At 35.6% G+C, this 16,361-nt stretch overlaps 1 protein-coding gene across 1 annotated transcript in view; it reads right to left on the minus strand.

Annotated features, from left to right (window-relative positions):
• LOC142841432 (transmembrane protein 182-like) overlaps positions 1-16,361 on the minus strand; it is a 55,003-nt gene that overhangs the window by 8,752 nt on the left and 29,890 nt on the right. Inside the window, exon 4 of the mRNA XM_075958270.1 lies at positions 11,114-11,251. Coding sequence (XP_075814385.1) covers positions 11,114-11,251 — 138 coding nt within the window. The remainder of the gene's footprint in view (positions 1-11,113; positions 11,252-16,361) is intronic.

A 16,361-nucleotide genomic window follows, 5' to 3' on the forward strand; every position in this document is an offset into this window, starting at 1 on the left:
TAAGTTTTTAAATGGACAAAATGTCTGAAATTTTTCAGGTTTTCAGAAAATTATACTTATTACAAAGTACACATATCAATAGGGTCAAGTCACTGATAATCAGGTTAGAATTACCAGCAGTGTAAATAAAAATACAAGATGTTATTTCAAACCTAGTATACTTAGCTATAAAAAAGCACACTTAGGTTGGCAAAACAGATGGAAAAAGTAAGCATTTTATACTGTTGGTTAGAATGGAATTAATAAGGCCCTTATTTAGAAACCTATGGATTCTCTGAAATACTAAATTGAACTACAGCCCAGGAATCCTTATTATGAGTATATAAAAATGGTAATAGAATCAGTTCCTTCTGGAGATGGCGGCACCCCCATTTTCACTGAACCCTTTTCACAACAGCCAAGACACAGAAACATCCTTCGTATAAACCCTTAAATGAATAAATAAATGAAAGTGCTTATGTTACAGCTCTGAAAGGACAGGTATTCCAGCTAAACTGTTACAGCTCTGTTCCCATGAGGAACAATTTTTCCAGGAAAGGGTTATAGTCCTTGCTCTGGGAAAGGTTTCCCTAATATAAGTGTAACAACTTTCCTCCAACAATTGCAATTTCTACTCCTGGAACCTACTATGTAGACTAGTGTCAAAACATAGACCTGTCTGTTATTCTTAAAAGCCGAAAAAGATTTTAAAATTGCATAATAAGTTTAGAACTTGCCAATGAGGGGCCAGAGGAAATGGTAAAGAAAGCGCCATTCTAAGTGTGGGTAGCATTAGCCAATAGGATGGACAACTCGTGTACCTAATGTCTGTGCTTCTAGAAAACAATACCTTATACAATTGTATAAGTATACAACTTAAAAACAAATGAGTTAATTCTATTGGAATTTTCTGCTTCATGTTTATGGCCAGTAGTCGACTAAAGCTAACTTATATGGAAAACAAAATTGTGACCAACTGTGCTTCTATAAAAACGACTTTTCAGATTCTATCTGTCATTGGCATTGCACACTTATTTCTCATTCTGCATCTGTATTAGTTTTTTAAGAATAATGATCCTTAGTTTTATCTATGCTGCATTTGATGGGACTTTGTAAGTTTGATGATTGAATGTTATTTCCTGTATCTACTACAGTTTCTATCTATTCAGCAGGTCAAATACTTAGGTGGTTTCCATGGTTTAACTGTTCTGAATAGTGTCTTAGCTAGGGTTTCTATTGTTGTGAAGAGACACCACGCCTACAGCAACTCTTATAAAAGAAAATATTTAGTGGGGTGGCTTACAATTCAGAGGTTCAAACAATTATCACCATGGTGGGACATGGCAACGTGCAGACAGGCATGGTGCTGGAGAAGGAGCTGAGAGTTTTGCATCTTGATATGCAGGCAAAAGGAAGTGGTCTATCTCACTGGGCATGGCTTGAGTATACATGAGACCTTAAAGCCTGCCTCCACAGTGACACACTTGCTCCAAGAAGACCACACCAACTCCAACAAGGCCACACCTCCCATTAGTGCCACTCCCTTTGGGGGCTATTTTCCTTCAAAGCACCACAAATAGTGCCCAAAAAATATTGATACTGTAAGTATCCCTTTAATATGTTTTATTTATTTTGAAAATGTACCTACATGTTAGTATCTTCCTCATTGTTGGGCCCGAAAGCCCAGTGAGACATATGTTATATGTGGAACATAGTTTTGGTTATGTTCTGTGAGTTCAGTCTCTCAGGGTGGGGAAATTATGGAAGCAGGAGCATGAGGCTGTTCATCCACATCTGAGGGAATCTGGAAGTAGAAATAGGGTAATTCTGGCATTCAGCAGCTTTTCTGCCTTTCCTCTTCTTATTCACTTCAAATCCCCAGCTCACTTCCTGGTGCTGCGCATACTCAAGGCAGAATTTGTTCTCTCAATTAATTTCTCTGGAAATGCGCTCATAGACACATCTAAAGGAGTCCTAGATTAATTCCTTACGTGTTTCTTACTCTAATCAATGTAAAATGAAGTTTGGGCATCAAAATTCAGTGGTGGATCTACTGTCTATTATGGTTGTTACATTTGCGAATTTTTGAGAAGTATCCATACTGTCTTCCATAATGCTTGTAATAACTTGCATTTCTCCCAAAAGAGTAGAAGGGTTTCCTTCTACAAACATCATTTTATCTTTATTCTTTTTTTGGTTATGCCATTCTTCCTGGGTTATGATAATAGTTTGCTTTGGTTTTCAGTTTAAAACCTTTAATAATTGGTGATGATAGCCATATTCTCATTTAAATATAATACATTTACTTATTTTCATTTTAAAAATAGTCTATTCCATACTTACGTAAGTTTTAATTTAATCTGTAGTGCTCTTTTTATATTGCAGTTATTAGTTCCTTTTCTTTTTTTTCTTTTTCTTTTCTGTTTTTTTTGGGGGGGGTTCGCGACAGGGTTTCTCTGTAGCTTTGGTGCCTGTCCTGGAACTAGCTCTTGTAGACCAGGCTGGCCTTGAACTCCCAGAGATCCGCCTGCCTCTGCCTCCCGAGTGCTGGGATTAAAGTCGTGCGCTACCACCGCCAGGCCTATTGGTTCCTTTTCTGTTGAATAATTTTTCTAATATTTTCTCTCATCTAGTATATTGTCACTTCATTCTGTTGACTGTATGCTTGCATGTGTGGTAACATTTATTTTGTTGTAGCATTCCATATAATCTTTTATTATTTTCTTTCTTGTAGTTGATAGATCTCCCAAAACTCATATCCAATCCATTTTTCTAGCACTTTCGTTTTGTTTAGTCATAGTAGAATATTATTTGTGTTTTAATAAATAAAGCTTGCCTGAAGGTTAGTGCAAAACAGCCAGACTAATGAGCCATACAGGCCAGGCAGTGGTGGCATACACCTTTAATCCCAACAGTCAGACTAGTTAGGCATAGAAGGCTGGATGGTGATGGTACCCACCTTTAATCCCAGCACTAGAGAGGAATATAAGGAAGGGTGAGGCAGAAACTCTCTATTTCAGTCTGAAGATTACATAGAGTTAAGAGCTCTTTAGTGGATTGGCTGCTTTGTGTCTCTGAACTCTAGGTTGAACCCCAAGATATGTCTCTGGATTTTTATTATTCGTGCTACAATTATTTATAGTAGTTTCATAGTGACCAGTCTTACATGTTGAGATTTAAATCCATATTGAGTTGAGTTTTGGATCCATGTGAGATAAGAGTTTATTTTCATGTCTGCATATGTATATCAAATTTTACCAGCATCACTTATGGAAAATACTGACATTTCACTACTTTTGTTGAAAATAATGTATTTATGCATAATCACATTTCTTCAAAATTTTTATTATTCTGTTTCTTGCTAGATGATTCTATGTTGATGGCAACAGTATGTTGTATTTAGTACCTCAGCTTCATACTATATTTTGAATTCTGACATTGAAGTACCTCCTGATTTGTACTATTTGTTCAAGATAGCTTTAGTTCTTGGTGATTTTTTACAGTCCTATATAAATTTTATGCTTGCTTTCTCTATTTCTTCAAAGAATGTCATTATTATTTTGGTAGATGTTTTATTGAACCTATAAGCTGCTTTAATTATTTTGAAAGGTATCAATTCTGGGGCTAGGGAGATTGCTCAGTGTTTAAGAATCTTTACTTGTCTTGCATAGGACCTGAGCTCAGTTCCGAATAATTATGTCGAGTGACCCACTGATTTCACTTTTGAAATTATTGTAAATGAAGTTACTTTATGTTTCCTATTTCATGTACTTTGCTTTTGCCATATGGAAAGACTACTCATTTACTGTGGCAAAGAAATATTTTGAAAATATCTCTTCTATTCTAAGACACTGGAGATTTGCTGGACATTGAAGCCAGTAATATACTTTGATGTCATTTAAGAAGACTGCTATCAGTCAGGCAGCGGTGGAGCATGCTTTTAATCCCAGCACTCAGGAGGCAGAGGCAGGCAGATCTCTGTGAATTCAAGGACAGCCTGGTCTACAAGAGCTAGTTTCAGGACAGAACCCCAAACTACAGAGAAACTCTGTCTTGAAAAAAAAAGCAAAAAAAAAAAACAAAACAAGAAGAAGAAGAAGAAGAAGAAGAAGAAGAAGAAGAAGAAGAAGACTTTTTTATTGTACTATCCTACTATGTATTCATCTGTTTTTTTTTAAACCTGCTTTCCAGAGAAAAATGTAGCAATGGGCATTATTTGCTTTGCATCTTCCATGTAATAAGTTTATACAATAACTGTACTCTTAAATTTCATATTCTTCTGTGCTCCTGATCCAGAACAATACATGTGTATTGTTTACTGAAAACATAAAATACAGATATTGGAAGCAATTTTCCAAAATGAATATTCAACATCCATATTGAACACATTATTTATAGTTATTGATTGATACTGAACAGGTTCACAAGTCAGTCTTCAAGCAGGCACAGATCCAGACTCATACAACAGACAGAGGTCAGAGGACAGAAGTAGTAAGAAGAGAATTCAAATTTGGATTCTCTCCTAGTTAAATGACTCAAGGAGGAAGTGCTTTTCTGTTTTTCCTTAATGTGACTCCAATAATTATTGGTGGTTTGGTTCAGAGTTAATCATCTATGTGTTCAATCCACAAAAGGCATATTCATTTTACATATTAAAATTTTCTAAATTTATGTTTATTTATAAATGATTTTGATGAAAATTTTAATGTAATATATATGATCATATTGTCACGACAGTATAGTTTGGTATTAGTGTGTATATACAACAAGCACTATATTTTAAATTCCATCCTGAGCTTTGGAAAATAATCATAATAATGATTAATGATTATAGTATCAATATGAGATCATATCTCAGGAAACAATGACTATTGTATTGTTTCTTTTCAAATATGAATGCTTTTAATTTCTTTTTTGACAGATATTTCATCTAATCCTTAAAGAACTATATTAAATAAATTGGTATATGGTGATGGTTTTTTGTCCTAAATCTAATGTCCTTTAGTATGCTAAAGTGTTTGCTATCTATACCTAATTTGTCTGGGATTATTTTCCCAAGCATTGAAATTTATCAACTGCTGCTATTGAAATGGTTTTGTTACTTTTGTTCTTCCTTCTGCAGATGTGTTCTATATTTTTTGCATTAAGTATACAGAATAATTTTTGTTTTTTATTCTTGTGATTGAATGTTATTGGTCATGGCAATAAAATTTTCAATATGCTTGGATTAGTGTCCGAGAATTTTCTTTGGGAGTTTTACATTTATTTTCATTGAAGATACTGAGCAATGGTTTCCTTATTCAATTTAGTCTCTGAGCCTTGTGAAGAATTGCCTAGGATTAGATTTCAATATTTGGATCTAGAATTTATTTTCAATTCTAAGGCTTAGAACAATTCTCCCTTCACAAAGTGGGAGATATTTTCTTCCAAGTCTAGTGGTTTAGAGTGGATAAATGAAAAATGTGTGTGTCTCTTTCTTTTCTACTTTCTAGAATCAGGATGTCGTTTTTCTTGTTAGTCTACAAGTAGTCACTTTGGTCTTACTTAATTTCCTTTGCTCTTGTAGTAGTAAATTAGTGAGTGAGTAGTTGGTCAGCTTGTTATGTCTGGAGGATCATGATTACAGAATAACTACCTTATTATGTCTCTTGAAATTTTATATATGGGGCAGTACACGTGAGTAGCCACAGTTTCTAGATCCACTTAAAAAAAGACTATCTTTGCTCACTGCATATGAACGCCTTTAACAATATTCTAAGAAAAGAATAGTTGGCTGTATGCATGTATGTCTGTATGTATGTATGGATAGATTTTGGATATTTAAATTTTCCTTCCATTAGTTTGTCTAATCAATCTTTGTGTACAGAAAGACATTTAACAGTAACATTATTCACAGAAACAGAAGAAACAATCTAAATTTAAGTGGCCCTTAAGCACTTCAAGAAGTCAAAAAAATGATCAAAAAAGAAAATATTGAGGTATCATTATTTCCTGTATTTAAATTACACTCTTTTTTTTCGAGACAGGGTTTCTCTGTGGCTTTGGAGCCTGTCCTGGAACTAGCTCTGTAGACCAGGCTGGTCTCGAACTCACAGAGATCCGCCTGCCTCTGCCTCCCGAGTGCTGGGATTAAAGGCGCACGCCACCACCGCCCGGCTAAATTACACTCTTAAATAGTGTGACATTGACATACCATAATATTTTACCATGCACAAAGTCATCTCCAAAAAGATCAGAGACCTCAACGAAAATCCTGAAATTCTGATCAAAATACATTGTATAAATGTATAAAACATTTAAAGTATAAATTAGAACTACTATTTAAAAAAACAAAACTTCTAGAAAAAAAGTAAAGTACACAACATGCTATAGATATAGGTAAGGAGTTTCTAAATACAACTTCCTTCAATAGGGAAATAAAGTCCAACTATGGGCAAATAGGACTAATGAAACTTAAAAAAAAATCCTTATGTAGAGCAAAGGAAATGGTTAGTTGTGTAAAGAAGCACCCCACAGAATAGGATAAAATCATTAACACATATACCTCTAACTAAGATGAATACCTAGAATATACAAAATCTAAAAGAATAAAACATCAAGCAAACCAAAATCCCAAACAAAAATTGGGATATAGATCTAAATAGTGATTTTAAAATAATAAACACAAATGACTATTGAATATTTTAAAATATGTTTCAGAGAAACGAAGATCAGACCTACTTTGAAATTCATTCTTGCCCCAGTCAGAATGGCTATTATCAAAAAATAAAATGAAGTCAATCTTTTCATGAGCAAAGAAGTCGGGTCCACGAGGGGTGCACCCACCCACTGAGACAGTGGAGCTGATCTATTGGGAGCTCACCAAGGCCAGCTGGACTGTGACTGAAAAAGCATGGGATAAAACTGGACTCTCTGAACATGGCGAACAATGAGAGCTGATGAGACGCCAAGGACAATGGCAAGGGGTTTTGATCCTACTTCATGTTCTGGCTTTGTGGGAGCCTAGCCAGTTTGGATGTTCACCTTCCTAGACATGGACGGAGGGGGGAGGACCTAGGACTTACCACAGGGCAGGGAACCCTGACTGCTCTTTGGACTGGAGAGGGAGGGGGAAAGGAGTGGGGGGAGGGGGATAAGGGTGGGAGGAGGGGGAGAAGGGTGGGAGGAGGGGGAGGGAAATGGGAGGCTGGGAGGAAATGGAAACTTGTTTTTTTTTCTCATTTTCTCAATAAAAAAAAGAAAACAAATGCTAGCATAGATGTAGGAAAAGAGGAATTTTGTTCATAGTTGGCAAGTATGTGAACTAATACAGCTGCTATGGGAATCAGTGCTAGATTTTCCTCAAAGGCTAGAAATAGAATTATCATAGGAACTAGCTACATCACTCTTGGGCATATAATCAAAGGACTCTATATCCTACAACAGAGATACTTGCTCATCCATGTTCATCCATTATCATTTTGTTGATAATGCTCTTTTTTAAAGTCATGGGTTTTTAAAATCAAAATCCCACTGCCAGGTACGGGCTATCTTCTGTTCTTTTTTATTATTATTATTATTATTATTTTTTGAGAAAAAAAATTTCCGCCTCCTCCCAGCCTCCCACTCCTCCCCCCTCCCCCCACTCCTCTCCCCCTCCCCCCACTCCTCTCCCCCTCCCCCCACTCCTCTCCCCCTCCCTCTCCAGTCTGAAGAGCAGTCAGGGTTCCCTGCCCTGTGGAAAGTCCAAAGTCCTCCTCCCTCCATCCTGGTCTAGGAAGGAGAACATCCAAACTGGCTAGGCTCCCACAAAGCCAGGACATGAAGTAGGATCAAAACCCAGTGCCATTGTCCTTGGCTTCTCAGCAGCCCTTCTGTTCTTAAATATGCTTTAGTAGAAAAAATGATCAGTGTCTTTTAATAAGAAAAGTACAAAACTTTAATTCATAGAAAATTGTGTCCTCTTTTTTCCAAGATATATTTATTCTTTCACCATTTTAAGAAATAAAATTAATACAATCCACCCCGTTTGAGTGGGCAGAGTGACTTTTCTCTACTTAACTAGTTAATGGAAAATAACTTATCATTTGCCTGGGTTTCACTTATAGGCAAGGAACTGCAGAGTCATTAAACTACTCCTGTATCTAACTATAAATCTTTATCTGTTTGTCAATTTTTGTGGCATTAGCAATATGTTCAACTTATTAGTCAAACTGAAGGCATGAGTATATTTAACTTATCTGATATATCAATTACCTGATCTATCTGTTAGAAATTTTACTTCAAAGAGACTCAAAATTAGTTGGTGTCCTAGAGTTATAAAGAATCTATGAAAAGAAGAATGGGACCTAGTTATTCAAGACTTTTTGATTTCTTTAAATCAAAAGGCCTAAATTCAAATTGGTAATATATTCCAGTCACTTATCTGGCTATAATTTTGATCCAAATCAGCTAAGTTTTTGGAAAGTTTACTCACATGCCTCCAACTTAAATGAATATTATATTAACGCAATGCCATTAACCCCATACAATGATATCACATTTGGGAATTTGAGTCAATAAAGAGTGCCATCTTCAACATGTGTAGCTATTGTCCTTTTGGAGGTGGTGGGACAAGAATAAAAATAAGAAATAATGCTTACTCCAGAAAACACCCTCTCTGTTGACTTAAAATGCACAAATATATGTGGCAAAGTTAGAAGTATAGAAAAAGAAACCTAAATTTCAACAATACCATAAGGTAAGTATAGAACTAGATCTTGAGAACACTTTCACATGATTATCCAAGTATATAAACAGTTATACCACAAAGAAATCATAGATTGCTCTCTTTTCTACATAAGCCACAATAGCTTGAGAATATATTGTATAGGGTGAAGATAGTGCTTGTATAGAATCAACTGTTGCTGCAGCTAGACCTGAAAGTGTCCTGTTTACTGTAAACAGAAAATTACCTAAGTCATGATAACAACGGAAGATTAAACAATTACATATTAACATGAGGATCGACATTTGAGATATGTAAGTCATGTGCCTGCCATTATAACTATAATTGTACTTTCTCTATGTGTTGAAACTTTGACTCTGCTTAAAACTAAGATTCTGCTTATAAAGTAGAGGAAAATGGACATGCCTAAAGAGAAAAATCACATTTATTTAAAAATCAGGTTTCTTAAGCAAGCAAAATCTTGGTGCTCTGAGTTCTAAAATAGGCATTTCAACCAGATCAAATTAGGTTAAATTTTCACACCCAGTGGGTTCAGCTCAATCTATTTGTAGGAGAAAAGAAACTCCAGTTTCTCCATGCTTCCTGTAGTCATGCTTACCTTAGAGCCAGTCACTGCCAAGGACTCTCTGCACCTGAGCTATTCCTACCTATTAGTTGGATTTTGGGCATTACAGCTGTCTATATCCTAGATTTTAAACTATTAAATTTCTCTCTCAAACTCCACTCAAATTCACTTTATTAGATATGTGCTGGGTTCTTACTAATGCTTACTAAATTGTTAAATATTTAACAGATAATGCTTTCATTTATTATTTTTAATGTGATCATAATTTACTTCTCATTGAATACAAATATATATATATAACTATACTATAAACTAGACTGTAATTAGTACATTATTTTCAACCTCTTCCTACTTTTTATTTTGAATTTCCGTAAAAACAATTTATTCCTTTAAAACGTCATAGATGTATACAATGCATGTTAATCATATTGCCCCCTCCTATCCTCCAACTCCTCCTGACTCCCCTCCCTAATATACCTCCCTTCCAGTTCCAAGTCCTTTTATGTAGTTGTTTTGTTTAAAAACCAACTGAGGCCGGGCCGTGGTGATGCACTCATCTAATCCCAGCACTTGGGAGGCAGAAGCAGGTGAATCCCTGTGAGTTGGAGGCCAGCCTGGTCTACAAGAGCTAGTTCCAGAACAGCTAGGACTGTTACACAGAGAAACCTTGTCTTGAGAAACCAAAAAAGAAAAAATAAAAAGAAAACCAATTGAGTTTAGCCAGTGCTGTTCCTATGTTCATGACTGTGGGATTATCTAGGAGGGTACTGAATTTCCTGTCCTAGCATCCATCAGTGGCCAATAGTTTCTCTACTAATCATCTCCCAAAAAGTTTCTACAAGCAGACTGACTAATTTATTTGCTGTTTTCTGGTTTTGTAAGCTTAACAAACTGTTTCTAAGAAATTTTCCAAGATTTCCACTGTTCTTCTAAAGTGACATATAAAATTACATGTATTTATCATGTGTTAAATTGATTTGCAAAACAATGGAAAAATGATGAGAAGGTATATATTAAGTGGCCCAAAGACAAAATGATAGTCATGTATAAAAGTAATGAATATATTACTTGACTAGATATAGGTATCCTATAATAAATATATGAAAGTACATATATATGAATATATACATACAGATTTTACACCCACACACATTACCTTATCTTTTTTTTAAAACTTGTCTGTACCATTCACTGTCTGATCTGAGATAAATTACATATTCTTTCTGTGGGTTGATTTTTTTCATCTATGCAATGGAAATGCTTTCATGTTGTAATCTTTCTATGTAGCCCAAGAACTATGTCATTTCCTTTAGCATACTATAATGGCATCCCTTAATAAAATATTATGGTTTTTAGTGAGGTTGTGGAAAACACAAACTCCTGATCACAAACCAAGAAATAAACAAGTTTTTCTCAGTCTTTGGCTGAAAACATTAACATCATTTCATAATATTCTGCCTACATCTACCTATACAATTGCCATTCTGGGTACCTTTCAGTTTCTCAAGTTTATAATCTCTTTATAACTTTAAAGTATTTCCAAATCTCTACCTTTTCTTCTATCTATCATATATTTAGAGGAGAAAAATCGACAATCAACGTATTGGAAAATGCACATAAATTGCTAAATGTTATCTTTCTATAATACAACTAAGAACAAATTTTCCATATATAGAATAAGTAAACAAATGCTTATGAAAAGTTTATATTAGAGGAATATACTTAATTCACCATCACTAATTTAGTCACAATTTCTTATCAGTTCAGGTTCTCTTCAAGCAAAAATTTTATGGTAAATAATAAACTTATATACATGACTTTGTAGTTATAGTTTGTGTCCATAAGGTGATGCAACAACTTACCTGAGATCATCAGAAAGCCACCTCCAACTTTGTAACAGCCAGCACTGGCAAAGGGCACCCCATACACCAGCAGAAATCCCCCTGACAGACTAGAAGCAGCACCTAATATAATGAAGATTGTCCAAAAGCCTCTGTACACTAGAGAGTGGGGGAAAATAATGTGTCAGAGCATAGTTTTAATTTTGAGTTTAGTAGTTATTCTCCATTTTCATCTAGCATTTCCTATTTATCTTTCCAAACAAATATCAGATGACCTTTCTCACTAGAATCTTTCCTTACTAATATAGTTTAGGTTAGAGGCCCCTCTGATGAACCATCATTTCACCTGTCTTTCAAAAATTCTATCATATTTGCCTTTATTTACACATCAGCAATCCAAGATTATATTTTAGTATTTTCTACTGTCAACAGAGTTTCCTGGCCCATAGTACACCCCCAGAGATATTTGCTGCACTGAATCATATGCATCCACTAAGTTTTAGTTCTAGAAGGATAAGCACAGGATTTTCCTATTTATAGCATGTTCCTAGATCAGAAGTCTCTGGGTACAACCATTCAAGACTCATAATATAAAGCAAAACTCAAACTGAATAATTAAAATCCATCATTTCTGACTCATCACTTAAACATACCTTGTACCTCCTTTCCTTCCCCCACAAAATGAACTCGAATTTTTCAGTGTCTGGAAAGTAGCACTCTGTGATGCTTTCTAACAAGTCACTCTTTTGTTGAATTTTGATTGTTCCATCTCTTCTTCTCGACTTTCTGACAGGTTAAATTCTTATGCAAGAGGGATGTATGAACACATGGAATTATTCCATAAGTATTTGTGATGATAAAAAATGTGGTGATGTTTATGGTGATAAAATACAGTGATATTTTGTTTGTTCATTAATGAGTAAAGCCTTCCTGAAGATGAGAGTGTGGAGCTAGCCACACTAGTTAGCCATAGAGGCACACCCCTTTAATCCTAGCACTCAGGAGACAGTGGCAGACAGGTCTGTGTGAGTTCAATTCACCCTGGACTACATGAGATTGACTCAGTCCAGCCTGGTCTACAAGAGCTAATTCCAGGACAGGCTCCAAAGTTACAGAGAAACCCTGTCTTGTAAAACAGAGAGAGAGAGAGAGAGAGAGAGAGAGAGAGAGAGAGAGAGAGAGAGAGAGAGAGAGAGAGAGAAATATAGCCAAGCGGTGGTGGCTCACACCTTTAATTCCAGCACTAGGGAGGTGGAGACAGGAAGTGATATGGCTGGACGGAGAGAGGAATATAAGGCAGGAAGAGAAAGGAGCTCAGGATTTAGTCTGAAGTTTCATAGAGACAGGGTTGCCCATTTGGTCTGAGCATTCAGTAAAGGTAAGAACTAGTGGCTGGCTGCTCTGCTTCTCTGACCTTTCAGCATTTACCCCTATATCTGACTCACGATTTTTATAATTAAAACCAATTAGAATTTGCACTGCACATGTAAGTGTATAGTAAAAGTAAAAATAAATGTATATGATGCACCTTTGTTTAGGACCATGTTTTATAATCATACATTCTCTGCTGCTCAATATAAGCCTGTATGTATGATGGGCAAGGACTTCTTTAGGCATTTCTAAAACTCAATTATAAAGATGTGTACACATGTATCACATATTTGATTTAATCAAAGATTAAATATGCTGCATCATTCATACAGAATGAACAAATAGAAAATAAAATAAAGTATGAAAGATCTGTCTTTTAATTTTCTGATATCACAAAACAAAGAACTATGGAACTCAGAATTTCATCTATCTTACATTTCTGTGGGCTCCTCTATACACTCAAAGAAAAAAAAATCCCATTATGCAAAGTAAAGTAGACCTTTGAAGATGAGTATCTAAATTGTAAACTTAATTAAATAGTTTGTTTCAATGGGTCTGTATCTTTCAGGTAATAAGAGAAACATGAAGCTTAATTTCTCTAGATTATCATTCAGTGGCTTAGCTAATTCTTAACTGCAATTTAAAATGGATATTTTGATTTTAGAAGTTTCTAAAAGATATAATGTTCTTATTTATTCATTGAGAATGTCATATAATGTGTTTTGATCATATTCATCCTTCACTCTTTCCCCCAACTCTTAATTATATGCCTGAATTATCTGTTTGGGGTAGGTGGTATGTAAAATTTAGTGCATATGCCAACAGATGATGAGGCCATAGACATCAAATCATCCTGTAGCTGAAATTACAGAAGGTTGTGAGCTACCCTATGTGGGTACTGGGAACTAAACTCAGGCACTCTGCAAAAGAAGTATGTACTTAACCAGCGCCACCCCCCTTGGCCCTTTTTTCTGGAACCCAAACAGATTTCAGACACTATCATTGTTTCTTACAAGTACTGGTACTTGACAGGTGTGTGACATATATATATATATATATATATATATATATATATATATATATATATATATATATACATATATATGGAAAGAGAAAGACAGACAGAAAAATAAAGACAAAGACTAAGACAGAAAGAGAAAGAGAGAGAGAGAGAGCAAGCATATGTGAAGCACTACCAGAAGCACTACCAGAGTAACAAACAGTATAGCAGGGAATACGAAAAGTATGTGGTGACTTCAAATAATCACTCTACCTTAATAGACTGTGAACCAAAAATGATACTAGAAGATCTCTCCATATAATCAGGATAAAAGGATCAACACATGAAACAATCATGACCTGTAAACTGGCTCAACAGGTGAAAGCTCTATTACCAAACCTAATGAGGTGAATTCAAGCCCTGAAATCTACATCAAGGAAGGAGAACAGACTACAACCAGTTGACCTCTGACCTCTGCATGTGTGCTGTGGTACATGTCCCCACAAATAAATAAATGAATAAATAAATGTAAATCTTTTAAAAGAATAGACTTTTCTAAAGAAAGACAAAAAGAAGAAGAGTCCCCGAAAATCACAAATACAGTGAAAGAACACCTGAGAAGTGTCCATAAAGATGGGCATTGTGAAAAATAAAAGGAGTAAGCCACTTTCAACACAGCTCCAGCCACAGAACTCCTTAGTGTGTGTGAGGGGCGAAACCAGTCTCATTCAAAAGGTGAAGCCAGGCCATCCTGGTGAAAAGAGATTGGCAATGTTACACTTGGAACAACCCATTATTCTCTCGTGGTCCAAATGCAAATATTGAGGATTTGGTAAGACAATTGCTCCTCAAGTAGACAGGTCAACAGGGGATGGGCATTTCAGTTTGTTAGTCTGTGTAAGTCAGAGAGCAGTAGACAGGTCAACAAGGGACGGGAATTTCAGTTTGTTACTTTGTGAAAGTCAGATAGCAGTAGCCTGGTGGGGACCCTGCGACAACACCAATTATTTAAAATTGTGTAACACCTGGTGCCTGAGAATGGAACAAGCACAAGTCATGGAGCCTGACTTTAATTTGCGAAAGCTCTAGGATTACAGATGTCCCTAGGAAGCAGTTGTGTTGGGTGGGAGGGCCAGACACTGGCTAGTTAGAATGTGTAGCCTGAGCAAGACTCAGGTGAGGGAATGGGGTACACAAGGAAAGTTCATAGAACAACCTCAGCATCCAGGAGCAGATCTCCTCAACAGAGAAAACACAGGAGTCCATAAGCCCTGAACTAAGTGGACCAAGCCCTGAAGTTACTCACCTACATGCTTGCCACTCACAATAGAAAGTACATCCCTCCAGCAAGGTGATTAATATTTCAGAGATCTTGAAAATAATAAGAAATGGCCTGACCTCAACAAATCTCAGTGCTGTGACTGTTTCCCACATTCCCGATGTGAAGACCTTCCCCCCAGAACATTAATCACCCAATGAGGTAACCTCAACAGACTATGGGAGAGTAAGAGAGTCTGAGCTGTGAAGTTAACTGTGGCCAGCAGAGGCCTCTGTCACACAAAGAGAACCTAGTAAAGTCAGCTGTGGAGAACATCACTTTTCCTACACAGACTCAAAAGACCAAAGAGAACAAACATAAGAAAACCAGGAGTCCACGACTTCAAGTGAATTCTTTCTGTTATGTAAAGCCTCGATGTTTTAAGCATCAAGAAAAAGTTGTACCGCTATTTCATATATTTTCCTTGTTTTTTTTCTCCTGTGCATCCCAGATTTTTCTACTTTACTTCATCTTTAGCAGCATTTCACTTTACTGTAATTAATATTTTTAATTTTATTAATCTTCACACATTCATATAAATTTATTTATACTTGTTTTCTTTGTTGGACAATTCTTTTTATTATCTTTTCTTTATTTGTATCCCCATATATCCATGTTGTTTTTCCCTCTACTATATTATTGGTCCTACTTTCAGTTTTTTAATATTATGTTTTGAATTTACTAGTCCTTATAGCCACCTAATTTTACACCAAATTTTCTAATTATTGGGACTTTTGCATTTTTCTTTCTTTTTTATTTTCCTAGTTTCCTTCTCTATTTATCTCCTTCTATGAATTCTGCTTCACTCCTCTTCTTGTTCCTTGCATTTATTTAATGTTGCTCCCATATTTTTTCCTTTCTCTTGCTTCTCTTTTTTCTTAAGAATGTATAAATATCTCGCTGACACTAAGTACTTTTAAAATTTCTATCACATTCAGCATTTATTTTGCAATGCTTTGTACAATGGTCATTGGTAATATGCTAATGGGATTACTAAATTTTTAGTATATTTATAAATCCTATCCAGCTAGATATTGATTGCTGTAACAACATTTTGTTTTCTCTTCTCTGAATGATATTGGAGGTTTGGCCCTTAATAGTCAATTTTTCAATAAAGAGATCTCCAAATAAAACCTAGAGAGAAATTTAAACTGAGACGAAAATTGACAGCACAAAAATATAAGAACAAGAAAAATCAAGAAAAACTGACTCTTCCAAAAACTTGATCAAATTATAAAACATGATTGCATGGAATGGGATCCCAAAGGAAATGCAAAGGGAAAAATAAATGGGTCTACTTCCAGGGAGGAACCTCAGAAAAACCCACAACACTATCCCCTCCCTGCCACCATGGATGGACGTAATTCCTTTTAAAAAGTAAGCAAAAACAAAATATCCCCTTTACATTTGTTCTCTAGGGTGCTTTGTCATAGTAATGGGAAAAATAGCTAACATACTCCTGAAATAGCGAATTCAAAGATACTGAAATGGATAAGCTGCTAGGTGTGGATATCCAAACATTGTTTGTAAGGAAAAACAGTGATGCCATCCAGTTTGCAAATAAGCAAATAAATTCAAAC

The sequence above is a fragment of the Microtus pennsylvanicus genome, chromosome X, assembly GCF_037038515.1.
Source record: "Microtus pennsylvanicus isolate mMicPen1 chromosome X, mMicPen1.hap1, whole genome shotgun sequence".
Taxonomy (NCBI): domain Eukaryota; kingdom Metazoa; phylum Chordata; class Mammalia; order Rodentia; family Cricetidae; genus Microtus; species Microtus pennsylvanicus.